This window comes from Fringilla coelebs (assembly GCF_963513975.1).
Source record: "Fringilla coelebs genome assembly, chromosome: 8".
NCBI classification, from domain to species: Eukaryota; Metazoa; Chordata; class Aves; order Passeriformes; family Fringillidae; genus Fringilla; species Fringilla coelebs.
In genome coordinates this window covers 2,180,395-2,208,066 of record NC_140066.1, presented here as the reverse complement: position 1 = coordinate 2,208,066, position 27,672 = coordinate 2,180,395, and the positions used below count along the sequence as shown (strand labels likewise).

Genomic DNA, 27,672 nt, shown 5'->3' with positions numbered 1-27,672 from the left:
TCTCACTGCACTTAATTTTAGTGTATTAATTCCTTCAAAACTATTTTAAAAAACCACACTGTCCACAGAAAAAAAACCTAATTTATTCTTGGTGACAGAGGGGAGCCCAGGCTGTCAGCTGGTCCTACAACAGTGAGAAAGCAGTGCAACCCCAAAGTACAATATTTTCTGTGCCAAGGCAAAAGGCCTGAAACCCTGAGCTGCAAGCTTGGCCCTTAGAAAAAGGCTGTTACTTACAAAGAATTAAAATTTCACACAGAGTTACACAGTGAGCTAAACAGGCAAGCAGAAAAGCATTAAGAATAATTTTATGGTATATAAGTACACAGTAATTATTCCACAGAATGAAATCTCAATGTCATTTATTCCAAATACTAGTCACAAAAACTTTGTTGGGTGTGAGTCTGTGATAAGTTACACATATATGTGGGAGAGAAGAGGGGTGGAGAATGTCTAGTTCTGAAAATCATCAGAAAAGGCATTTTGAGAAAAAACATATCTTACTTGTTTAGGGTCATCAGTGAGAAGCCTAAATTTCCTGGGGTTTTTGCTCCTGGCAAACTTACAGCCATTGAAATACATACTCCATGAACAGCCAAATGAGAATGATGCTCCACAAGTTTCTGGGTCAAGTCCTTGACATGCACAAGAACGACTACAAAAGGAAATAAAGACATAGCAGGTCAGCTGGCAACACAGCTCTTGGGTCTGGGTTTTTTTTAGGTCAGTGCTATTTTGCTATTTCTTTTATAATACAGAGCATAACAAAGGAATTTGTGAAATTCATGGCTTAACCAGGTATTTTCCATTAAGAAAATACTCCTGTGTAGAGGGCTGACTTTTCTCCACGAAGACAGTCTCAACTTCCCCAACACCAGAATTGGAGACATAAATATAAACAGTTACAGCTACATAAATACACCCATGCATTCATTTTGACTTCTCCAGTTGGATAACATCTTCAACCAAGAAAATAGCCCTGCTACTTAACATGACCCTAAATCCAAATCTTGTGTTATGTGCAGTAAAATCATTAACTCCAAATTTATTTGACTTTCTGAGCAGACCCTTTAAGAACACAAGCATTAGATTCAGGTCCTCATACAGCTCTCAGAGTCTGTTAAATGTGGGCTACACAGGAATCAGTACACAGGCAGCACTGCAGTTGCAACATATTCTCTAATCAATTTAAATTCCTCTCAGAGGCACACAGGATGATCCTAGTTTTGAATGTTCAACCTCATATCTACTTTACAAAGTCACAACCCTCCTTCTTGGCAGCTCTGTTAGCACTGCTGTGAGCACAGGGCACACTGCTGGTGTTTGGGAAGAGCCAGGAGCATCTCATGGCACCGCTCGCCTTGGGCATGGCACACAACTGCCACTGAGAGCCCTGGGCATGGCACAGACAACTCCCACTGAGAGCCCTGGGCATGGCACAGACAACTCCCACTGAGAGCCCTGGGCATGGCACAGACAACTCCCACTGAGAGCCCTGGGCATGGCACACAACTCCCACTGAGAGCCGTGGGCATGGCACACACAACTCCCACTGAGAGCCTTGGGCATGGCACACAACTCCCACTGAGAGCCTTGGGCATGGCACACAGAGCTCCCACTGAGAGCCTTGGGCATGGCACACACAACTCCCACTGAGAGCCTTGGGCATGGCACACAACTCCCACTGAGAGCCTTTTCTGTAGGGAAGGCCAGGAGCCTTGGCCATGGCACCCACTGAGAGCCTTTCTTTCTCCAGGAAAGGCTGGGAGCCTTGGCCATGGCACCCACTGAGAGCCTTTCTTTCTCCAGGAAAGGCCGGGAGCCTCGGGCACGGCACCCACTGAGAGCATTTCTCCAGGAAAGGTCAGGAGCCTCGGGCATGGCACACAGAGCTCCCACTGAGAGCCCTTCCCCAGGAAAGGTAGGGAGCCTCGGCCATGGCACCCACTGAGAGCCCTTCCCCAGGAAAGGCCGGGAGCGAGGTGTATCCTGCAACGCCAGCGGTGCTCTGGGTGTCCCAGGGGAGCTCCCGCTCTCCAGGAGCGCGGCAGGCCGGGGCAGCACTCACTCTTCGTTGAGGGCGCAGCGGCGGCTGGTGGGACAGCCGTACTTGCGCAGGCTCTGCGTCAGCTCCTTGTACAGCGTGTCGGCCAGCAGGTGCGGGATGCCCTCCCAGGCCAGGATCAGGATCACGATCACGGCCGTCTGGCAGTGGTGCCCCGCGCGCTGACGGACCAAGCACAGCAGCTTCTCCTCATCGCTGCTTCTCCGGATCACCTGCAAGAATGTTTGGGTTACTCTTTGCTCGGGAGCTGCTCTGCTCTCCTCTCTGGTGTAGAACGTGATTTTGTGCTGCTCTTTTCCCTGCAGTAGAAATAGCAGTACATTTTACAGGTGGAGTAATATTTAAGGTGTTACACACAAACAATAAAGAAGATTAATTACAAGGAAGATAACCTCTAGAAGGACAGGAGATCACCTGAGAACATAACATTACCTTAAAAATACGACAGAAAACAGTGCCAAACACTCCTGAAGGCAAGTATGTGAAAACACACTCCCAAAGCACACACAGGCATGTGCTAGGGCAGCTACCAGTGTTACAGATCAGCATCTAAGATGGTTCCCACCTTGCCAAGAAAAATTAGAAGAAAATGATGGAACAGACTGTGCTCTTAGTGAGGGAAGAAACGTGATTTTTCAGAACATATCCCTAGACTACCTACATTAAAGTTCTTAGAGTGCTGAAGTTTTTGCTAACCTGTATGACACACAGAAAAACCTTACTCCTCACACAGACTAACCAGTATGGAACGTACAGTCCACCACTGAATAAAAATGGGAAAAAATTATAATTCCACTCCCACATATTTAGGTTTTTGCCACAATCTGAAACAGAGCTGCATTTAAGACCACAAAAATGCATTAAAGCTAGGTAATACTAGAACACAGTCTTTGAAAACAGGTTTATTTATTTATCCAATGTGTTTTAGCCAGCATAAAGCCTTCAGCAAAGGCGTCACTTTCCAGTGTGAAGCTTCAAGGCTCACAGGCTTGGCCCTCTTGGAGGCAGAAGAGGCTCCACCCTTCTCAGCCCTGGCTGGGGACCCCTGTGGCTCTCTCTGCATGTGCCCAAGCCCTGCACTGCAGACTCTGCTGCAATCCAGCTGCTCCAGGCATGCAGCTGCTCAGCCAGGCCTCCATCCAGCCCCCTCCACCAGGTATGGACCAGAAAAGCAGGAAGGCAACAGTTCACTTGCTTTTTCAATATCTCCAAATATCTGAGCATTCAGGCAGATTCCCTACTGGACTGATGTTAAATTTGCTTTGCTGCCAGATGTGCAGCTGTCAGTCATATGTGACCCCTTAGCCTGACTCCCTCTGAATATCTAAGCTAGTTGGACTCATCAAAAGCAGGGACCAAAGCACACTTGCAGTTCATCTGTAAATGAAAAGCTTTGCAACAGATGAACAGCTGGAGAGAGCATCTGTGCAGGCTGAGCAGGAAGAAGCAAGCTTAAAGTTTGTGTCAAGAGATAAAGCATGGCCCTTCTAAAGTTAATCATATACTCTTACAATCAGCCTTAAGCTTAATGAGAATATGAGTAAATGCCCCTGATAGACCATTCCTCAAAAGGAGTCTTGGTTGTGACTCCCCACCAGGTTCAGTATGTTTTAGAAAGAAAGAAAGATAACCCAACTCATTCACATTGAGGTGAGGTTTACAGAAATCTGTTATGGCTGATACACAATACAGGTTACTCATGTCAATGTGAGTTTTACATTGCTGAGGCAGCACAGCTCCTTCAAGCCAGAACTTAATTTTATTACTCAGTGTGAAATGCTTTTTTTTTTTTTACTTTTAAAAAAAATTATTTCTAGGCTGTAACTTCAATAGCACAGTGTGGTACTGTACAACATCAGGTTGCCCTTTTTAAGTTCTCTTATACCTCTAAACTAGAAAGAGTGTCCAGAAAAAATAACAAGTGAACACAAATGAAATTTATAGTTTCCTTTAAACCAATGCCACATTTCTCTGAGTTCAATGTAGCTGGAATTTGCCTCATTATGTATGGAGGAGCTTGACAGCTGGCCTGCAAGCAAAGATGAGTTAATAGAAGAAATAATTGATGATTTTTGAGTGTATTCATAGCAAGGAAGAAGACAAGGCCGTCAGCATGGAAACAGAAAAGATACATGAACATTTTTGTAAGCCAGACTACGTGTATTAATAAATGCGTATATGTGCCTTATTAAATTTCTGTAAAAGTTTTGCCAATTATATTAACACTAATTGCTCTGCACCAATGAATATAATAAGTTATTGTGATGTAATTAATGACTTAAGATCACGCTCTGTTAAGAGAATATAAGCTGGAGAACATCTAGAATAAAAACTTTTTTCTTCTTAGACCCTAATCATGTGTGTGTATGTCACATCCAACCTAACAAGAACAATTATGTACATAGCAGAGAATCCAATATTCTTATTGGACCCCAAAACATTTCAGAGCCCCTCACCTTTGAGGCCACAAAGGCAGGGAAGAGATTTATGAGCGGTGTGAATTTCACTGCTGCGGGTCAGGTTACACCATGTGCTCACCCAGCTCCACAGCCCAGCACTCCTGCCCGAGATCAGGCACTTCTCCACCTGGTACAGGCAAAGAGGAGCCCACTCTGCACCAGAGCAGCGCCAGCCAGAGCTGGAGCCAAGCTGCCTTCCTTGGGAACTGAGGCTTCCCTCCACATGCTACCCCTGACATCCTCACAGAAGTATTGAACTGAGTCTCTCTTGTGTAATAATAATAAATTTGCAGCAATGCCACACTCAATGTACAGAAAAGCAGTTTTGAGCAGGACAACTGAACCCTGGAGTGTTTCCTCAGACTGGGAACAAAGCAGAAATCAGCTGGCAAACCTTGTGTCCAAAGGTTTTTCGTATTACTCATGATTTCTGTGATGTAGTTAGCAACAGTGATAAAGTAAATAACTTAATACTTCAGTTTGTTTAATTTTGGTCCCTAATGAATTTAAAAGGCATGAGAAAGTAATCAGTTGTTAAGTGGGGGAACTTAAAAGCTAGGTTTTTAGAAAGGTTTTTATTTTCCCATTCTCATGCAATTGCTTTTCCACACAAGCTAACCATGACTGACTGTCTGACTCACACTGAAAAAATAACATAATCAACAAAACAGACTTGTAACAAGTTTGCGAAGCATTATGTAACACTGAAATGCAACAAGCAATAGCAACAGCCTCAAATTGACCCAGGGAAGGCTTAGATTGGCTATTAGGAACAAGATCTTCACAGAAGGGACTGTCAAGCCTTGGCACAGGCTGCCCCCCAGGGCAGTGGGGGAGTCCCCATCCCCAGAGGAATTTGAAAGACAAGGAGATGTGTTTAGGGATGTGGTTTAGTGGTGGACTTGGCAGTGCTGGGTTAATGATGGGACTCAGTGATCCCTGATTGCTTTTCCAGCTTGAATGATTCTGTGATGCCATGGTCAGCTTCTTGGAAGCTTGCAGGGCCAGAGCACCCCTGAGCTCATTTCAGTGCTAAGTATCCATCAAGACTCCCACATTAACAATGAATAACCTGCTTCCCCTGCAACACAGAATGTCAGGAAAGAACAAAACCTAACAAACTTCTCCACAAAGCTCAACTGATCCCCACTGGCCCCGCTCTGCACTCAGAAACAGGACATGAAGTGACAAGGCCACCCACTCCCTCACCTGGGTGAACATAACCATGGCTGGGACAAAAGGAAACACTGCCATGGGACACAGCCCCTTCCACAGAGCTCCCCTGGAGCACTCACACACTGGACACACAAAACCACTACTATCATCCTTGCAGGTCGCTGATTTGGGCAGGATGATCAGTTATATTGACCATTTTTAACCCCAGTTTAGTCCATCCCTCTGGTGCTGTAGTTGTGCACCCACCCCTACCATATTCTGCATTCCTGCAGCTATCCAGGTGTCCTTGTTGATATGTACATCCAAAGGAAGGCAGCAACTCAAGTAATTCATTTTATCAGCTAGCCCAGAGAGTCTCAAACAGAATCTGAGAATATGAGCAAGCCTTCAAGGTGAGCCACAGCTAACTGAGACACAAACACAATCAACAGCTCTTAGGACAACACACCACAGCTACATCTTTTTTTACAGCCACAAAGATCCAGGCTTACCCACTTTTCTTACCAGAAAGCATAAGCCAAAAACTACAGCATAGTTATTGAAGAAGTGCCTTATCCAGCAGAATTTGCTCCAGCAATTTAGCAACAAGTTATGGGATAAACAAGAGAAGTTAAGATTTTTCACACCTCTGCATCAAAGGATTGTCAAGAGACAGAAAGGGATTCTAAAAATGGCAGAGAACAAGAAGGAGGTCAGAGCAGCAGACTGTCCAGCCTTATCCTGACCCTGACTAACAGCAGCTGCCTATGGATGAGCAGCAAAAAAGGCACTGGGATGTGGAGATGGCTCTCAGTGAGGGCAGGCACCCTCCAGCCACCCACCCAGCAGCTCAGGGGATGTGCTCTCTCCCAGCTTTTCAAGGATTTGCCTTTTCTGCATTTCTCCACTCATTTTTAAATCTATGCAGCAATTTACCCCCAACTAAATTACCAGGAAAGCTTAAATACAGATTATGTGCAAGAAAAAAACCATTGCCTTTTCTTCCTGCATAGCTCACTCCTGCCAGTGCCCTCTAGTTTTGATCCAGGATGAGCCTGGGTAAGACCCTGCTCCATGCCACTGGAGATTTGACAGAGCCCTGCTTTCCTCTCCCCTTCCTGCCCTGCCAGGCTGCCCAGCCTGCACCTGCCTTTCCCAGTCCTGGTGTGCTTTCTGGACATGGGGGACCACACCCAGCCAGAGGCAGAGCTATGTTCCATGATTTCTTTGCTCCTCCCCAATAATCCTCACCTGTTTGTTTTGCTGTTTGCATCACAGCTGAACAAGCTGATGCATATGAAACCACAACACTGGGTTTTTTATGGGACTTTATTGAGTTTTAGCTATTATTTTAATGGCCATTTGTTCTGATTGCAAGTCCTTCCTGCTCTTCATGATGCCTGTCCCTCCTCTTCATTATCCTAAACAACTTTTTATTATCAGCAGTTTGGCTCCTGTCTTCCATTTTTTCAAACAATTTCTATATGATTTGCAATGAACAGCATCAGTAAAGTTACACTATCAATAAAACCTGCTTCAGCTGTCCAAATGCTCGAGTTCTACTTCCTTGGCAGGAGCTCTAGAACAAGGAATAAGGACACTGTGAATGAAAATGTCCCGAGACATAAGCCAGTCTATCCAAATTAGCACGTACACGACTTGTGAAAGTAGCTAAGAGTCAGCCTGCAGAAGCTCAGTGCACCAGATGCTGAATTACCACATGGATGAGAAATTACTTTCCAATTACCATCACCAGAAGAGCTGTGTTAACTTTAACATGATAGAAACCAGACACCACTAGCTAAGAGCCCAAAGTTTTAAATGCTTTATCCTGTAAATTACTGGATAAACTCCCCCAAAACAACAGAACCAACAAAAAGGTCCTTTTTAGGTATTTTTCATCTCCATGTGGTTCCACTGCAGTATTGCCTCCAGCCCATTCTGAATTTCTTCAGTAAAATAAACTATGTCTGCTTTGCAGGGTATAAGCAATTGATTTGAAAGTGAGAACATACTTAACTGTTCCCTGTCATTTCCTGAAATAGGAAACTCATTTACAGCACTGTGGCCTCAAGTTCTCTAACCTGCAGATTTGCATCTGTACAGAGGCTGTGTATGGAGATCCCTCAACACAGGACAAGACCCTACTAATTGCTTAATAATTAATAATACAATTCCTTCCACCAGTGCAGGGTGCTGTCCAAACCTGCTGCTGCTCTGACAGGTGGTGCTGTGACAGACAGCAGGACAAATGGCCCAGCTTGTCACACAAGTGAGTCTGCCCTTCCTTTTTCCTAACTGCCCCTTAAACACACACTAAATCACATTTAGACTCTTTTCCTACTGGAAAATGTTACAGCCTTTTATTCTCAGCATGTCTAAAAGACATTAAAATGGAAATAAGTTCCACTTTGCTGAATTTTCTCTCCTCAGTGCTAGAAGACTACATCAAAGAGCTGGCTCTGAACAGCTGCTGTCAATCCAATCCTGTAAAGTTCCTTAGTCATCTCTGCAGGAGCATCACTGATGTGCAATAACTGCAACTATCTGCAACACTTTTGCAGTTGCTCCTGGCACTGGTGCTGCAGTGGTTACAGATGAGCAGATTGCAGCACACAGGGTAAGTGATTCTTCTGCAATCACACCACCAGCACTACAGAAGTGAGGACCAAACCCACATCTTAGTTCCCAGGGCCCTTCCCCTCCTCACTCCCTCCAGCTTCCCTCTCTGTCAGACTGCAGCCGTGGAAAGCTGCACCTGGTTTGCTAGGGATGTTTGCTCAGAGGTCACATTGCTTTTAATAAAGCAGTGATAATATCAAAATTCTTGCTCGTTAATAATACTTAACCTTGTTTACCTTAACATAGCTTTTCTCCTTCAATTTTACTTTATTACTTCTACTTAAAGAAAAACTTTACTTCAGATGATGTTACAAACATTTCTGTCCTCTAATTCTGTATTTAGCCAACAGTGAAAATAGTGCCTGCACAGCTACACACACTATCATAATGTGGTACAACACTCTGGCAAAAAAGTGATGCTCTAATAAAACACCATCCAAAAAAGTGAGAAAAACCCCACCAACCACCCTTTCTATCTGCTAAAAATAATTTCCTTTAAGACTTCTCCTATGGAGTACATCACTTAATCATAAAGACAGTTCAATAACTGAAATAAAAGCACAAAGTACAGTAGGCTGTTTAAGGCAGAATGGAACTGCACATCCCACTTAGACACTCAGTCCAGCAGAATTTACTCTGAAGTCTTTCTCAAATCCATTAAAAAAAAATCCCCAGTCATGTTCCAAATGACATGACAGCTTCACCATCCCCTACCAAGCAGGGCTGCACCAGAACTCTTGACCCCTGAACTGCCAAGGAACAAAAATAACCATTACAGAGCCATTTGCCTTCAATGGATTACTAATCCTAATTAATAACTAACAGGACTGTAATAATAATAACAATATGATTAATACTAACAGTAACAGAGAGCCAGCCAAAGCAGGAGTAATTTCTCCATCTTCTCACTTTCTCCATTCCCACTTTCAAGGACTTTCTCAACTCAAACTAAACTGAAAAAAAAAATCATCTCTGCATCTATAGAACAGTTTATTGCTACTGAGTGTCACTCAGCACTTCACAAAAGATAGTTTCTGGCATTTAGTTACAAATTCCTACTGGTTCAGTGATCTAGAAAATCTTGATTATAACAGTGGGCTATCTGAGCATTACTTAAAAAACATTAGTTTTAGTGGCTAATATCAGGTTTGCGTTTGTATAGGACTGTAATGAGAATTTTTATCTGGTTTTATTCCACCCCTATTTTTTTTTATACAGCCAACTAATAAACAGCCAACACAAAGAAAATAAGGATCTGTCAAGCTATAAATAACAAACTCAAAAAGGGCAAACAGTCCACGAGTGAAAGTTTAAGAAACAACTTCCTCAAGGCATAAAATCACCATATCACTGTATTTTCAAAGAAATTAGGGCTACCACCAGAAAAATAGAGTCTAAAAGGTCAACAGATCATCCAACTTTTAATAAAAACCCAAAACCCAAAGAATAGGAAAAAAAAAGAGAAGATAAGGCTCAGATGTTCACAAACAAGGAGTTTGGAAAGATTTCTATGTTAGAAAAGCTCCACAGGGGACACCCAGGATTTTTTTTCTGAAGTTAAAGCCCTGACAGAAGTGGTTAGAGGACAGTGGTAAAAAACAAACACCCACAAAACCCATTCCCTACCCCCAAAAAGCAGGAGTTTGCCAAGCTCAGATGACACCCACAGAAGAAGCTCAAGGATGAAACAATTGCAGTATTAAATGCGATCTGCATTGTCCTGATTTTTAAGACCTTATCACCAGAGGGCCTGAAGATTCCCAAGAGGACCCAGCCCTGGAAAAAGCCCTGGAAGAAATCCCTTGAAGCCATGATCACATCAGCCTGGGGTGTCTGTGTGGGCAAGGCAGGCATCACTCAGGAATGCTGATGCACAGGGACAGCTCAAACTTCCCAAATCACAGCTCAGCATTTCTGTGGGTCTGGTTTTGGACAGAGATGGGCTCTGAGCTGGGCATTACCATGCAGGAATGAGACTCTGGCATAAGGATGGAAAGTGCTATGGAAATGCCAAATCACTGCTCTGCAACAGTGAAAAAGCAAAAACAACTGCAAGGAATTACTGGGAGTGGAGCACTGGCTGAAATCATTACTGCCTGCATTTTAACTTCCAGCATAAGGGAACAGGAAGGAAAGGGAGAAGAAGATGACATTTATGTAATGCAACTGAACACAAAAACACAGCCTCCAGCTCAGGGAAGCACAAAGCTGTGAATTATTGCAAACCAAGTGAGTCTTCTGGGAGGCAACTGCCCTGCTCTTCCACCTTTGTGCTGCTGATCAGCCACAGAGAGACAATATTAGCAAAAAGAACCTCAGCCTGGCCTGGAGGGTTTTTGTCATTGAGCTGGAGCCTTAAAAATTGCATTGCAACTTCAAATGAAGGCAAAAGATAGCAATGATACCTTAGGTGAGCCAAGCCAACTGAAATCAGGAGATGGAACCCACAGGAAATGGATTTAATCCAAAACCAGCCAGACCCAAATCTCAACCCCCTCTGAGCTCAGCACTGATGTGTCCTTAGCTTCAGTGCTGCAGGATGATGCCTACAGTGAGCTACTCATGAACCACTCACAAATTCATCAGCCCTTTCACATAAATTGAGGTAACTGTAATTTACCACTACCCAGAGCAGGAGAAAAACCAAACCACAACACATCTGTAACCAGCTGAAGCTCTTGATCAGACAGTGGGAGCAGTGAGTGCAGGCACCACTGGCTGGTTCTAGGGATGCACAGTAACACAAAACCTTTCATTACACAAACAGGCTGCTCAGAGTGACAGGCAGGCATTTCAGTACTTCAAAGCTTTCTTTTCTTTAACATACTACACAACAGTATGATGAGTTGGACAAAGCAAAAGAAATCTAAACAGAAGAGAAGGAAGCATCCCTCTACCCCAGCAAGTGTCCCAGGATGGTAAATTATTTTCTGATAGTAAGTTATTTTATTTTCACCTACCCAGATATCCACACATTAGGAATCTGTGGCAAAACTCTATTAATTATGTTTTGACAAACAAATCAGAGAACACAATTTGATGGGGAGAAGAAAAAAACCCCAAAGGTCAAGCAATGTTGTTGTTGGCCCATGCAGTGAAAACAATCAGAAGCTCATCTCCCCAGCTCATGTGGGTGTCAGTCTGACACCTACACACAGAACAGGCACGAGGTTTCCAAATGTTTAACTAATAGGAGCATTCTTGTTCATATCCAGAGGAGCAAAGTATCACCCTAAAATAGAATACATTAAAAAAAATATAGGAGAGGTGCTTAGTATTGAGTGAAAGAGCAATAATTCTGCAAATTTATGGCAACCTGAAATCTAAAAAAGGAATCTGTCCCAGAAGATATTTAACACACCAGGTGCATCTTGGGAGTCACTTAAGAGAAAATAACTTAGGAGAAAATCAGTATTATGCAATATAGTCATTAACAGAATGGGCACAGGTATTTCAGAAAGCCTCCTTTAACTTTAAAATGTTTCTAATAAACCAAAAAGATAAAATAACCTAGTGGAAATAGGGAAAATTAACTGGGAAAAAATAGTTTAATGTGATCAACAGGTAAGTTCCATTCTTCTATCCTGTTTGCTTCAGCAGAGCTCCATCCCAGTGCTCTCAGCAGAGAGTCCCTGGGGAGCCCTGAGGGCAAGAGCAGAAATGAGACTGTTCCAAAGGACACTGGGAATGAGTAAGTGAAAGTCCCTGTGCAGCTCTAGGTATCAAAGAGCACAGCAAACCTTTTCCAGACACTTTGAAACAAATCTCACCATCCAGTTCCTTTGGTTACAGCCAAAACCCAAATATGCTCCATAAAAGGATTAAAAGTAGCACTGCCTATGAAAAATTAATGGAACACGTTAAGAATATCAACCCAAAATATGCATCTTACACAAAATGAAACAGTTCTACAGATGTCAGGGATTCCCTTCCCTCTCTTGGACTGAACAGACACACACAACAGCAGACTTGGAAAAGCATTCTTCCCCTTCAGGTGTGAGCCCACACAAAAGAAAGTCCCTGCTCCCTGGAACTCCAGTGAAATGAACACTAAAGCCGTGTCTCACAAACATTTTACATACAAAATGGTCAAAATCTAACTGCAGAGCAGGTCCCTAGCTCAAACCAGCCCTCTCCATAGACACCACCAGCCAAGCTCACCACAAATGCTGCCACTTCTGCCTTGCACAGGACACAGCGTGCTGATACTGGCAACAGAACAATCAAGGTTAACAGTTAGCTTTAAATGCCTTCTTTCTTTTAACTGCTCACAACTCTTTCTATGGTACAACTTTTAACTCCTGTCCTCTGTTAAAGCTAAGTGTTTTACTTAGCTGAAACACTGAGAAAGATCTTTCCATTCTTTTTGGATCAGTTGCTTATGAAATTAGTTTAATTTTATTTTCTTGGATATTGGATTTGGTATTAAATATTAACTGAAGCACAAGCACGTTTGTAATTCCCTTCTGAAAAAACAGTTTATGTCTTGAATATAAAAACCACATTTTGACTGTTCCAAGCACAAGCAGTAAATGTTTAACATGCAAATTCCCTCACATACAATATGCAATAACCTTATTTTGGCACATAGTTACAAACACTACCCAACCAACTGTACAGTTACCTTCACAGTTTTTTCAATTAAGTCTGAAATTCCTAAATACAGCAATACATTTTATTCTTTTAACAACCAAGTTCTTTCATTATTTTCCAAAACTCAGTTTACAAGATTTCCAGTCTACTTTTTACCTCCCTCAGTGGTTTCAGCAAAGATTAAGGACAATCAATTCTTTCCAAGCTCTCTCCTGGAGCTTGTGTCTGTTACCTCATTTCCTGGCTCCTATGAAGCAATGTGAGACAAGACTTTGGTGAAAACTATCATCATAACATTTACATTTTCAAATACTGAGTTCAGTTCCTCAAAAATAGTAATGAACCCCTTGCCATATGAGATTGAAATTCTTCCATCACTCTTTTCTTCAAGTGGTCACACAACTGAGAAGGGATAGTTCCTGGATAGTTTTCCAACTCCCCCAAGCAACCATCTCCTCTTTTCTCTCTTTCACAATTCCCAATGACATATTTCACAAAACACTCCAGCTGTCAGACACTGTCAGCATATTTCTACCCTTGGTTCATCTCTGCTAGCTCTGTTAAGCCTCTCCCTTTCACTCATTCATACCACAGTACCATGCCTTAAATTTCAACATGAAAAAATTGCTTTCCTTCATCATTCAGGCAGACTTGTCAATCAATTAGAAATGGGATCTTCTTTAAAGATCAGATTAGATTTGGGGTCAAGGACTACACATCATTTGAAGCCACACAAAACAACTTTATTGATTTAATATAAAAACTTACCCACTTGGCAATTGGACACCCCTGAGAGCTTTTTCCTTCCTTTCCTGTATAAACCACCACCTCAATTCTTACAGCACTTCCTTTTGCTCCATACCTGCATTAAAAAAAGTTCATGACTACAACAAACTACTACAGGCAATTTTAAAAGATGAAACATTTTCAATAGAAGATTAATGAATTTATTTTTACTTAGAACAGAAGAAAAACAAAGTATTTATAAAGCAAAAAAAAAAATCCTTTTAATTTAAAACCCTACTTGCAAGAGTAGTTTTTGACATCTCTCTTCTGATAAACTTCAGCCACTAAGGAAATGTTATCTGCATATAAATCCTAGTGCAATCAGTCACTATTATGACCTTTTTTTTTTTTCCAGTTTGCCACAGCTTCTTTACAGGTAGGACACCAGAAAACCTTACTCTGCCAGCTGCTGATCTCTGTCCTTCCTATTGACTTCAAGGGCACCTCAGAACACACTGCACTTGAACTCCAGCCCTGGGCTCAGAAAAGACACACGAGTTTGGACCTGCAGTGCTCATGCTCACCTCATGCACATCTGAACAAGAAAACACTTTACAAATGAGTACTGACAAAAGTTCAATAAAACAAAGCTAAACACAGCACTTCCTTTCTCAGAGCTCTACTTCTTCCCTGTTCAGACAGTCAAAAATACAATGTCATTAAAAGCTGAATTTTCCTCACCTGTTCTCCATAATTTCTCTCACAGCAGCAACACTTGGTCCTGTCCCAAGGTGGGTGTAATAGGGGCCTTCATCTTTTTCTATAATTTGCTCTGTAAACAGGTAAAGAAAACTATGTTGGCACATCCAAAAATTTATTTAGCCCATTAAAAGTCAACTTAAAAACAGTTTACAGAAATGCTTTCCAAATTAAATTAGAACACAAAGTTTGAGCCTGAATAAAGAGTATGACAGCCTTTTCTCTTCAGGCACTTAGACATGATTTTATGCTCTAATGATTCTGTTAGCATTTTTTAATGTTATAAAGTAAAATCCTAATTACAGCAATATCTTGCATTCTTTAAAACTTTCATTAGAGGAGCTAGCATGTAGTGACTACGTAAAATTCCCAGTATCCTTGTTGGTAGGAACATTATTAATTCATTTTAGACAAAGAGGAATCGAGGGCAGTAAAATAAATTAAGTGATAGTCATATCCTACAGAACGGAAACCATAACCCAGACCTCTAAACAAGCCCTCTGGTGATTCAGAACATGGAAGCCAAGGTGAAAATCTGCCTGCAGACCATTTGCTGTGAGGTTCTGACCTGTCTTTCCATGTGGGTGCCTTCATAATGACAACACAAGTGTCTGACACCCTCAGCCAAGCTGTGTCATGCAGAGCTTGCTCTGACATCTCCTGCTGCAACAGAGTCACTCTGCAAGTGGCCCCACCTCAACTCCCCCTGAGCTCTCCCCATGGGGCCACAGGTGTCAGGAGACTCGGGCCTGGACTCTTCCAAGCCATCAGGACTGACAGTGACAGGAGCAAGGCCACCCCCAGCTATGTCCTCCTGCTTGTCTAAAAGATTTAAGCAACAAGAACAATACACTGGGACACTGCTGCCCAGCCCACTCAGGCACCAACCAGTTCTAGACCATCCAATTCATGACCTGAAACAATGCAGGTAAGTGCACATCCAGCACAATGGCAGAGCAAGGAAGAGAAAAACTTCCCTTCCTCCAGGTTTAAGTTTAAGTGGAGGATTTAAACCTGCCAGCTGCTGTACAAAACTACTCAATTCAGCTGCGCTCTGCAGGCCCAAAGAACACCAAGCAAAAGTTACAAAGAGGGGAAAGATAATTTCCTCCTGTCTTCTAATGGTGAAACACTGATTCTTGTGCAACAGCTGTCATATACATTCCTCACATTAGAGGAAGCAACGTGAGCACACCTCCATTTGAAATGTACAGGCAAAAGTTAGCAAAACCACTTACCAACACAGTCACAAGTTGGCAATTCAGATTGTCCTTTTTTGGTAGGTGTGTCTATTAAATTTTTTGTAGGGGTATCAAGAAACTTCATAGGTGATTCAAGGAAACTGCTGAGCGTGTTTTTTGCTGGGGAACACCCTGAGTCGCCTGTGCTCTGAGCGTGGTCAGTACCCAATCTGGTTGATGTCAGAACGGTCACCTCACCCACACACTCCATATTCCTGAGAGCTTCAGCAGAACCTGGCACCTGGGCCCCAGCACAGGGAACAGGCAGCACCTGGGACTTCAGATCTACCTGCTGTTTGACCTGCTGCACATGGGCTTTGTTCTCACTACACGTTTCGTTAGCTCTCAGGTTAGACCGGTTAAAGGTTGGTGGCAAAGGATGCGCCTGACTGACATTTGCTGTTTGCTGTACCTGAGAATTACATTTTTCTGTAAACATCTGTAGGTTTTCAGTTGGCCTTTTCAACAAAGATGCTGTTTTCAGCTGAGAACCAGCCAGAGGATTATGGGAGGACAGGTCGCCGTGTTGGCTACGTGCAACAACTTCATTTTTCACTGGATCAGCACCTAGTGGGTCACTGGAGCCCACAGTTTTCATTTGCTCATTCACCACTTCACAGCCAAACAACCTGTCTTTTTTTTTCTCTTGTGGTGCCTCAGGTAAACACCTGTGGAATTTGATCTGTGCTTGTGGAAGAAATAATCTGGTTTTTTCTTGTGATGCTAAAGTATTTTGACCGAGCACTCTCTGTACTTTGGTTCTCGGAGATTTTTTTTCAGATGGAGCTACCCTGGAGTCCTGTGGCATGGTTTGACCAAGCTTATGCAGTTTTGATGATATCCAAATGTCCTGCAATTCACTATGCTGGCATGACAACAGCTCTAGCTGGTTTTGATTATTTTGTTGATAGCGTGCTTCTTGAGGCTTCTTTTTGTGTCTCGGTTTCCATGGCACAGCATTTCCTTTCTTATTTGCTGCTTGCTTTTGCTTTAACAGTAAGGAACTATAATTACGCCTAAAAAATACAGATTCTTTTTTCTGCAACACTTCTTGGTTATATTTTGGCTGCCTCTCATGTGATATTAGATTAAGCAGCGATGCCTTGATGTTGTTCTTCTGCTCTGGATTCGTCTGGTTTGATTCAATCAGGGCTGCCAGTTGAGTTAGCTGTGCGGCGACATCCTCTTCATCCTGGCTGTGCATTCCTCCTTCTTTAATCAAAGAACCACCTTCCAATTTCAGATCACTACACGATGGCTTTTGCTCTAACTGGCCAGGAGCTTCCAAGTTGTTCCCTGTATGGTGGGCATCACATGAAGCATTGCAGTACCCTGCGAGGGTGACTGGATCACGAGCACAACTTTCGCCGGAATCGTATCCTGAAAACGATGCTGCATTAGATGTTAGGTCAGATAAAGTTTTGGTATCTCTTGAGGGTAACTGTAATTTATACATCTCCCCAGCTGGATTGGCAGGTTTATCACACAACTCAGACACTGAACTTTGGCCATTGTATAACACTGCCTTATTAGGGAGCTGCTTCTGCGAGGGAGTACAGTGAGCCAAGAGCTGTTGCTCATTCTGTAAGTAAGTGTCTTTGATTTCTTGTAATGCAGAGGATGTAAAGGAGGATGAGATATCCCTTTTAAAACTGTGGAGAAAGTTGGAAGTTGTTTCTCCTGTATGTTCAGTATTTTCACTTTTAGCTGGTGAAGTTGTTTCTAAAGGAGCTTCAGACAACTGTGTTAAAGCTTCAATAGCTACAACCTGCTCCAGAGTTAAATTTCTGGTTTTAATCAGGGACAAGAAAGTGGGCTGGAGTGCAGTATTCTCAGGCTGTGTCTCCACACTTGGTACTGTAAAGCCATCCTTCCCTGCCTGCAGCTCCCCTTCAGGCAGCGGAGGACAACACAAGCTTTCCTGCACATCCCAGCTGGAACCTGTCTGCAAAACCGACTGATCAGAATACTCAGAGATGCTGCAGGTGCAGTTTTCCTCTTTCATTAAAATATTCCCGTGGTTTTCTGGGTGAGCACAGCCAGTGCCACTTGTCAGAGTGCTTACTATGTTATTCAGATCGCCACCCTTCGGCCATTGCATGGGGGAGTTGCTTGTCAAGTCTGTCCTTTCCTCTGCAGATACATTGTTCAGGGAAGCAACCGCTTCTGCTGGTGAATAATGCAGGGTGTTTATGCCATTTTTGATGGTGTGCACCAAGGATTTTTTGGGCTCAGGGAAGTGACTGGGAGAGGCTGCCCCGTCACTGTGGTCAGTGTGTTTCAAGTGTTGGGTGCCCGTCACAGCTCCGTGGATGTCGCCGTTGACGTGGACACCAAAGGATGGCTTCTCAGCATGTGCCCACTTCTCTGCTTCCAAGCCAGTCATGCTCTCTTTCTCCTTAGACTGCACATTTTCAATGGGTACTGCTTGGTTTGTCTTCACCCTGTATTTTTCACCATGACCACATATACTGCATTCCATGAGTTCTGGTCTGCGGCCATTTACTGCTTTGTTTTCTAAATTTGCCTATAAAACAACAATAAAAAACCCTTGTTGTAACAGCTGTTCAAAGCACATGAAAAATAAGAAGCTTCATATTTACAGCAATTAAACTCTACTTGGACAGATAAGAGGAATATCCTAATTAGGCACAGACATTGGAAAATAAACAAAACAGGAAGTTATAAAATAGCCTGAAGGCTAAAGACCCTATCTATATTTATAGCTATTTTTCCCCACTGCTGAGGGACAGAGGAGGAAAGTGGCTAAGTGTGGTGGTGGGAGACTAATGAAATGAATAGCCAGATAAAGGATGTTAGCATTTAGAGTGAGATGTAAGGATCCAATTTTGAATTCATTTGCATGAGCAGATTTAAAAAGGGTAAAAAAATTATGTTAAAAGTAAGACTGAAATCCAAGGGATTACAAAATTCAGCAGTAATTTGGCATAATTACATTCATTTGGCTAGACCAATAAACTGGCTTAACCAATACCACTTGGTTGGATACTCAAGCTAATCCTGAAAACCAACCATTCTTGCTTCAAGTCCTTAAATAATTACAAACCTTAATTTCATTAAGCAGAAATGACAGAAAGCCAATTTACATCAGCTCACTTGGAAGTTATTCTTTAAATAGTTGTTCAGCTTCTGTATTTAGATGGAAATTTCCAGGTTTTTCCACAGTCTCGCATGTAAGCTATTCAAAACTGTATTTTAGTAAATGCTACATTTTAGTGTTTTGTTAAATATGTTCTTCATCTTCACTGATATTATACAGTTCATGTGGTTGAAGCAATGTCAAAATCTAGACAGAGTCAGAATATTGTGTCCTGGAAAGAATATATATATATAGGCTTTAAGATTGTATAAATCCTTAAATACTAAGTAAAAAAAAAAAACTAATTAAGGCAGAAACTTATGCAGAACAGCAATTAAGGCAGGAATCCAATTTTTCTTATGCTATTCAGATTTTATTTATATTAAATTTCCTTTAAAAATAATTTTTCATCACAGTAGATAGTGCTGTTCCTTTATCTGATTGCAACATTTAAGAGTCCTTCAATCCCCTGTAACCTTAAGCTACACTTAAAAGAAAACCAGGACTGCTTTTCAAATCAAATATCAGCAACATGAGGGGCTAATTAGGCCTAGGTAGGCACAGTACCTCACAGCAGTGCCCAGAAAACCCCACCAGTATGAACCAATCAGTTAACTCAGAGATGGTTCTATGCTCATGCCAACAAGGGGCATGGACTTCTGACAAAACTCAGGAAAATAAATGCAAAATAGATTTATGATTAATTATAGCCATCGAGATGGAGTTGTCACAAACCCCCAGACAAAACAAGGCAGCTCCATCTGGAACTCAGTGGTCACCTTGCAACTGATAAAACACAACCCCAGGAATCCACAGCACATCCTAGATGTTCTGAGAGGCATCGTAAGTTCTCACAGAAATGTTGTGTATAAACACATCCAGCACCTGTGCAGCTAAGTCAATATTATATACAAAAAGATTCTTTATTTAATGTCTTTTCACTACCCACAGATCCTGACTAATGGTAAGCAAGCTGGAGCTCCTCAGGATCCTGGTGATTTTCTGTGAATGATTCCCAGACCCAGGGGGTCACCGAGCACTTTCTAAGGGATCCACAAAAGCTGAACAGGTTCCACCATACTACTGCTAGCAGGGCTAAATGCATCACAGAGGTCTCTGTCACTGTACCAGAAAATACTTAAAGGGTCCACCATAAAAGAGCAAAACCCCACAATTCTATACCTGCACAAAAGCTGAATTTCAATTGCCTTAACTTCAGAAAGAAAAACAATTCTGCTTCTTTCTTAAGCAAAAGTACATCTAACATCTCTACCAATCCAGAAGATCCACAACCATGTAAAATTTTTAATAAAAGTTATTTAATCAGACAACGAGGAGGCCGCTGACATAAAATCAAATAGATGAAAACTAATTCCCCATCAAGTGCACATTTTCAACACAACAGCACAGTTTGTATTCCATTCATTATTACAGGGATTGTTCACTACATTGAAGAAACTGATAACTTCAGCCTGGTAATTTGGGAGTAATAAGAGGCATAGGGAAGGAAGAGGCTTCATGCACAATTAGCAGAGATGAGAAGATCTGATAGAGAATCCGCTGACAGCACTCAGTACAAAAGTGTTATCACAGTCCTCCCAACTAGACTGTTCCTAAATAAAATCCTTTATCTGATCAAAAAGCACTGCTATGCCCCAAAATACTCAGGATATTCCAAGGTCTGCTAGTGCTGCACAGGTACAGTGCTGTGTCCCTACAGAACTCCAGTGATCCCAGCCACAAAGGTAGAATTGCTTAAAAAAAAATAAATTCTTTATACTTCATATTTTCCACTAACATCACTAGAAGCTGCCCACATGCAATGAGGAAGAAAAAAACCCCCGATGAATCACTGGCATTTCATATTCTACTTTTCCACATGAAGACAAAATATTGTCATTAAATCAGATGTTATTGTTTTAATCAAACTCTGCCTTTCCGGCACTGCGTTGCTTTGTCTCCTATTACTGAACTGCAGTGGATACTGCAAGATACATTTCTTTTCCCTCTCAAACAGAAAAGGCCACTGGATAGGCTGTTAGCACATGAAGTTAATCTTTCCCACCACAAAGAGAAGTGCAGACACACTACCAGGAACAGAGCTCATTTGATTCCTCCCCTCTACCTAGGAACAATCAATCTTCAAGTCCTGAACCAGCATGTGAAAAACACAGTGAAAAGTACAGACAAGGACATCACAACCCCAAGCAACAGTGATAACATTCACAGGAGGTAAGCACCGAAGTCTGATCTGATCTGTTTCTGAGGCTTTTACACAAATGCAATGAAAAGCTGAAGAATAAAGCAGATCAATAGCAGTAATTTCCTCTCTCAATAAGGAGAGCTCTACTCTGCCAGGAGACACGAGCCACTAACAAATCATGCTAAAGTTTAGGCTCTGAGCTAGTCTGTGCCATTAGGACAGGAACCACAGAGCCTGCTGTGGCCATGGCTGTACTACTTAAACATCAACCAAATACTATCTCACATATATACACACAAGAATTCCTCTGGAAGCGAATGCTTCCAGCACACACAATCAGCCAGTTACAGCAAATCATTTGACATTCTGAAGTTAGACTTACTATTAAAACTTCTCCTTTAACACATGATGCCCCTGAGGTAATGCAGAATTCATCAACTCCCCATCAAAATGCAATGCTTAAGCTACCCCAAAGACACTTCCATATCTGAGCAGCAAGCTGGCCATTGATTTTTGTATCTCATTTCAGACCTCTACAGGTGATAACAACACACACTTTACTAAAGGACACCACCATGATCAATTACTCTCATAAACAAGAAATAACAGATGATGCCCTGTCCAACTACTGACAAAATGCCTCTACAAGCAAGTCTTGATGAGTAACACAACAACTAGTGCCAAACCCCCCAGCCAGCCCTCCCTGTAAGATTCTGCTCAAGTCCCATGTGAACCCAGTGCCCAACAGAACAAACAATACTTGCACCCTTTGCTTGTGCCAAAACTGGGATGAACCAAAAGACAGCTCTTCCAGGGTCACAACATTCATCAGCACAACAGGATGAGTGGGTGAGAAGCACCTGCAAGCTGCAGTACCATGGGTAAGCCTGGATCCTGCTGCAGTGTCTGCAGCCACACAGCCAGCTCCATGTGCCCCTGCAAGCTGGGACAGAGCTGGCAGCTCCTCAGAGATCCAAACCCACAATGTAAGTGCTGCTTCAGAAAAACTGTCTGGAAAAGACCCCAAATGTATTTAATCTAACATTCAAACAAGGTGTTTGGCTCATGGTCCAACAGTCAGGTACCACAGCCTCACCAGGAGGCAAGAAAGCACCAACCAGCTGATCAGCAATTTACTCCTCTATCATTTATTCCTGCTGTCTATTCTTGTACATGTAGAAATTCAGCAGAACTGAGGACTTGCACTGGACAGGACCAACATACAGGGATAAGGAGAGAAGACATGGATAGGACAGGCAACAGGGAGACAGAGCACAGGTGTGGAGAAGCAGTTGCTTCTGCCAAGTGCTATGTAGGAAACCATGCACTGCTTAGAACAGAGACAGATATAAGGGGGGATGCTGTGGAAGCTATAGGTCACCTCCTGAATACAGCTACATTCTCTTCATGGATTTTTATTTTTTTTAAATTAAACACAGATATGGTAATACAACTAAGAATAGACTTCTATTTCTGACCACATGACATGTCTGACTACTGCAATAATGCAGACAGCAGCAACATGCCATAGGTTGGTGCCCAAGGCTGCAGTCTGAGCAGGGTGTCCAAGCAGGCTCCCAAAAGACAGAACAGCAGAGCCAAGCTGCAAGCTGGGGAATAGTCCCCATCAATCTCACCCCAGGAATAAAGCAGGTACCAGCACACTGCATAACTCTGGATATGAAGGAGTCTCTCATCCCACAGGGGCTCAGCTAAGGCACATTTCCTCTAAGTCTTAATGCACAGAAACAGATTGGGGACCTTTGTTAGTGTAACAAGCCTGAATGTACAAGGGGCTTTGTTCTGCAAGAGAGCAGCATTCACAGATGGCATTGAGGGACAGCAAAATTATGTAGACAAGTTTTACCACAGAAGCTGGTTTATACAGAAACTCAGAGGAACAAGAGGTTCTGCAAATCTGGAGAAAGGAACCTGACCTGGGGCATGACATTCAGGCTTTCCTGGAGGTATCCCACTCACTTCCAACTTCTCTGAGTATCAGAACAGCCACTCACCAACTTGAGCATCACAGCAAGGTAGCATTTCACACTGGATCCTACTACAGGTGAAAAGTCTGCTCTAGCTGCTGGTTGCTTTTATTTCCATATTTGTAGCCACCACAGCAAAGAACATTATCCAAGCTGCAGCTTAGCTCTCAGTTTTATCTCCATTTAATCTATATTTATATCCTCCTTGCCATGTTCTTCAAATACCAGCCAACCTCCCCACCAGAAAAGCTCCTTATTGACTCTTTCCAGGAGGAATTAGCACATTATGGCCCCAAAGTCTTTATACCTTTGTTCTCTTCCTTTTCTCTCCTACACCACTACTAGAGCAGAGCCCTCCCACCCACTCTGTGCAACAGCTTCAGTGAATCTGCTTAGATCTACAGTATCAGACCCCAAAGGATACACTTACTACAAAATTAAAAACTTCAGGATACTAATTCTGACTGTAAAGGCTTCAAATGGCGGCTCCCATGGAAATGTATTTACTGGATGACTACTTGGAAATGGGTGCTCTCAGCCACAAACTCAAATTGTTGTTTCCGTTAACTCCTATATCTATCTTGATCTTGCAAAAGCTACAAACAGGAGCAAGAAAAAAAGAGGGTGAAGGACACCCCATTCTCCTACACAGGCATCCAACAAGTTGATTTGTCAAGAAAGAAAAAATCCCAAACATGACAGCACTTTTTCTGCCACAGAAGCAAATATAAACAAGCATCTTGCCTGTTCATTTTTGTTTTCCTTGAGTTCTGGGTTTGGTTTGGTTTGTTTTTTACTGGTGCTTTGAATTACTCAATCATTTGTCATCAACATTGAAACCAAGCACTCAAAGAGACTCTGGCAGCTCTGGAAAATATAGCACTCAATTAAGCCAGAGAAGAAAATGATACAATCTGCAACAATATGTATTCCCTAAGAGAACTTTCCCCCAGTGTGCTTCAGCTGAAAAGCAGAGATGAAAGAAATTCAGTCTTTGAATTTACCCACCCTAGCTAATGTCTCTTGTGATCCACTCATTTATGAAACCATCAGCACAATGTTAAGGAAGTGCTGCCTGGCCCTTCCCTGCAAATGGAGAATCATCACAGTGCTCATAAGAGGGGCTTCAGGGAGCAAATCACAGCCACGTGCAACCTCCTTAGCAACAATCTGAAAGAGCAGTCAATTAATACCTATAAAAAATAGCAAATAATTCAAAGACCAGACATGATGCTTCATAAACTAAGCTGGCAGGCCAGCCACTTCATTACAGCTAGAGAGACATTCTGTGTTTAGCAGGAGGCATGGGACTGTATTTACAAAAGGCAGGTTTCTACCTTGGAAAGCAGTGCCTTCCAGGAGGACATTAACATGGTCAATCATCAACTGCACAGTAACTATAGAAACTCCTGGTACAGCTTTATGGCTCAAAGGGTTAGTTCGATTCTTGGGTGCATAAATAACAATATAATTAGGAAAAGAGTGGTTACTTTCAATCCTGCACTTGGCACTTTTGCACCTGCTGGCAGAATAAAGCATCCTGTTCTGGCATCCCCAATTCAGGCGAGACATTGATATGCTGGAGAGGGCCCCGAGGACCACAAGAATGACAAAGGATTGAAACATCTTGAAGTGAAAGCCTCAAGTTCACTCTCTACTCACTCTCTCCAATTTACCAAAGAGAAAGAAAATTGAAAAGCCACAAACTCCTGCTCAGTCTATGTGGAAAAGAATGCTGATAACAGAGGGCTCCTTGTTCTAGCATACAAAAGTTTAACGAGACTCAATGACTTTAAGTTAAGGCTGGAGAAGTCTGGCCTTGAACTATGGTGCACTTTTTTGCAACAAGACAGAGAGAGCAAAGAATTTTTTTAAGCATCTTGCTAGATGTTTGCATGCACTTTTCATCCATGGGCATTTTCAAATTCAAGTTCTTTCAGCTATCTTTTTAAAAAAAATTTGTTTAAGCCAAATAAAAGGATACAGTCTTACATCCTCCCAGCATAACAACAATTGTTCATAACGGTCTTTCCTGGGTTTATCACATATGAACCAAACTGAGACAACTTCTCTTCAGGTTAAGTGCAGTAAAGATCCAAACTGCTGAACTAACAACAGAACTTTCCACAGTTCCTGTAATCTAACCAGCAAGATATTCAGCTCCTTAATTTAGGACCACAGTCTGTGCCCCACCACCTGTTGTACAACCAATTATATTCTTTACAATTACTACAGGTTGGTAGCAGCTCTCAGACTAGAACTGCTAAGGACACACAACACCATCCTAGCCTGGCTTTAAAGCTGATGAGGGGCCACAAGATAAAAAGGAGTAACTAATACTCTTTAGAAATAGAAAACTCAGTGACAGGAGCAGCTTAACTCAGATTAAAAATAAAAAGAAATAGTCATGCTGATCTCTTAAGGCACCGGGCTACAAGGCAGCCCTATGCAGGATTTTTCATCTATGTTTTGCTTACTCTCATGAGGCAAAAAAGCCTAAAAAATAGCAAATTGTGTTTCCTTTTCTGCCTGAGAGCTTGCACACCTATGGTTTAAGTAAAGCTCAAGGCAGAATTTGCACTGTAACTTCCACTTGCTCTTTACAGGAGCAGCAGCTTTCCCTCCCAGGCTGGAATAACAGCAATGCAACTGTGGTGTTTGCACTGCAGAACTCAGACAGTGATCATCTGTCACAAAAGTGAATGCTCTGCATTTATAAACACACAGCAGTTTCTCCTCTTATTCACAAGTCCAGCAAACCCCTTATTTTAGGAAAATTAAATGCAGGGCCCCATTTTACTATAGGGCACTGATTAAACTATAATGCAATACAGACAGCATCAACAAAACCCTGAGAAAGGAATTCAGTAAGACACAGACCACTCAATTGTAAATCAGCTTCAAAAAATCCTAATATTCTAGAAGGCTTAATCTTAAAGTTGTTAGGACAACAAGGACAGCCTTGTTGTCTATAAATTAATTTTACATAAATGAATGAAAAGGGATTATTGTTGATTAAATACTGTCTTCCTTTTTCTTTATATCATTTAAGCTTCATGCATTTAAAAAGAAAGCATGAATTCTTCTTACCTCCCCAATGAAACCATATAATTAAGAATTTATTTTAGTACAAATCAGGTCTCTTGGTCTCTAGAAAAGCAAGGCTCCTACTAATGCCAGTGGGAAAGTTTGCTGTCATAGTATCAGCTAAATTAACTTTCCCATAATCAGTAACACCAAACAAAAGTCTTGGTATAACATGGCAGAAAGAAAAAAAAAAAACCACAAATGTTGAGTCTGTTGCCACTCAGGTAAGTTTAGGGCTTCTCAATGGTTTTCTCCCACATCAATTGCTAAAAGCAATAAACAAACTTGCTTAGCAATGTGGTAGCAGATCCTAAAGAGGGAGCACCCATTTTCAAAGGATTTTTTAGGTATTACTGTCAATAAATATATGGCCAGCAGCACACTGAGAACCAATTACTGGAATTGGCAGAGCCATCTCAGTTATTTCAATGCCTGCATCACATAGAGCAAGTACAAGTACTGAATAAAGCTCATTATGCAGCACTGAATGCAAACAATACCAACAAAGCAACGTACCTGGAAGGGAAACCTGTGTTCATTTTGTAGTACTTCATGAAGAACATCTAAACAACCTATCAATCAATATACCTACACAACTAACCTTCACCTCCCTTTCCAAAAGCTATGCTACTTTTACTGGATATTTTAGGACATTTTTGATCACAAACACATTTTCTAGTTTTTCAAAGCTCCACTTCTAAATACAATGAATGGAAGGTCCTACACTAAAACAGACCATGAGAGTCAAGATTTACAAATAAATCACAATTCAAAACATGCAAACACCACTGTGATCATGAGGTTCAGCCTGGCCTCACTCAGCACCTCCCAGCCCCCACCTACCCCTGAGGAGGGGCACTACCCCAACTGCTCTGCTACAGCAATGAAGGAATAAAACCAGAAAACCCTGCTCCTCCCTGTCCCCTCTCCAGGGCAGAGTGCCTTTCTTCCCTCAAGGTTTTGGGCAGCTGTGGGGCAAAGAGCAGCACAGGGACACGAGAGGAGGGCTGGGAGAGGGAGCTGAGCATCTCTGCACACCCCAGGAAAGAATTCACAAGGGACAGGCTTCTACTCCACCAGAAACTGGGAAAATTAAGGATTAGAAAATAGAGTAAGATTAATAATTTACAGATCACCTACAAAGGCTCTTTGTTAGAGCTCTATTCAAAAACATCTCCATACATGAATAGTCCTGGCTGAACTGTACAAACAACATGCAAGTGCTTCACATGTTCATGAGTGCATTCATGTGGAAGTGCTGGGAAAGCTGCAGGGGCAAATGCCCTGGGCTAAATCACAACCATAATCATGCCTGCTCACATCAAGTGGTTGCATGAGTCTACCAAAAGCAAAAGAACTTAAAGATTTCATCCCATTCACACAGATGCACATTCAGCTTGAATAAGGTGAAAAAGAGACCATTTCTCCCAAAAAATGTGGAAAAAAAATCCAGGTAACAGCTAAGTTACTTATCTTACTTTAAAAAATACAAGTTAACTGGTTTGTATAGGATGCTCTGATACCAAAAGTAAGATCTACCTATCAAAAAAAGAGGAGCAAAAAGACAGGGAGTAAAAAACAAGCAGAAACTTTCAACCAGTACTCAAAGCAATTTTAATTGGTATTCACTGAAGGAATATGCTCCAAGGTGATAATGTCTATTAAAAAAAAAAC

The 27,672-nt window shown here is 42.1% G+C and overlaps 1 protein-coding gene across 1 annotated transcript in view; it reads right to left on the bottom strand.

Moving 5' to 3' along the window:
* The window catches only part of TET1 (tet methylcytosine dioxygenase 1), a gene marked incomplete at both ends in the record, with an annotated part of 53,225 nt that overhangs the window by 12,699 nt on the left and 12,854 nt on the right, over positions 1-27,672 (bottom strand). The window contains 5 exons of the mRNA XM_084210321.1: positions 505-655; positions 2,069-2,277; positions 13,663-13,756; positions 14,362-14,452; positions 15,618-18,147. Of these exons, the coding sequence (XP_084066447.1) occupies positions 505-655; positions 2,069-2,277; positions 13,663-13,756; positions 14,362-14,452; positions 15,618-18,147 (3,075 nt within the window). The remainder of the gene's footprint in view (positions 1-504; positions 656-2,068; positions 2,278-13,662; positions 13,757-14,361; positions 14,453-15,617; positions 18,148-27,672) is intronic.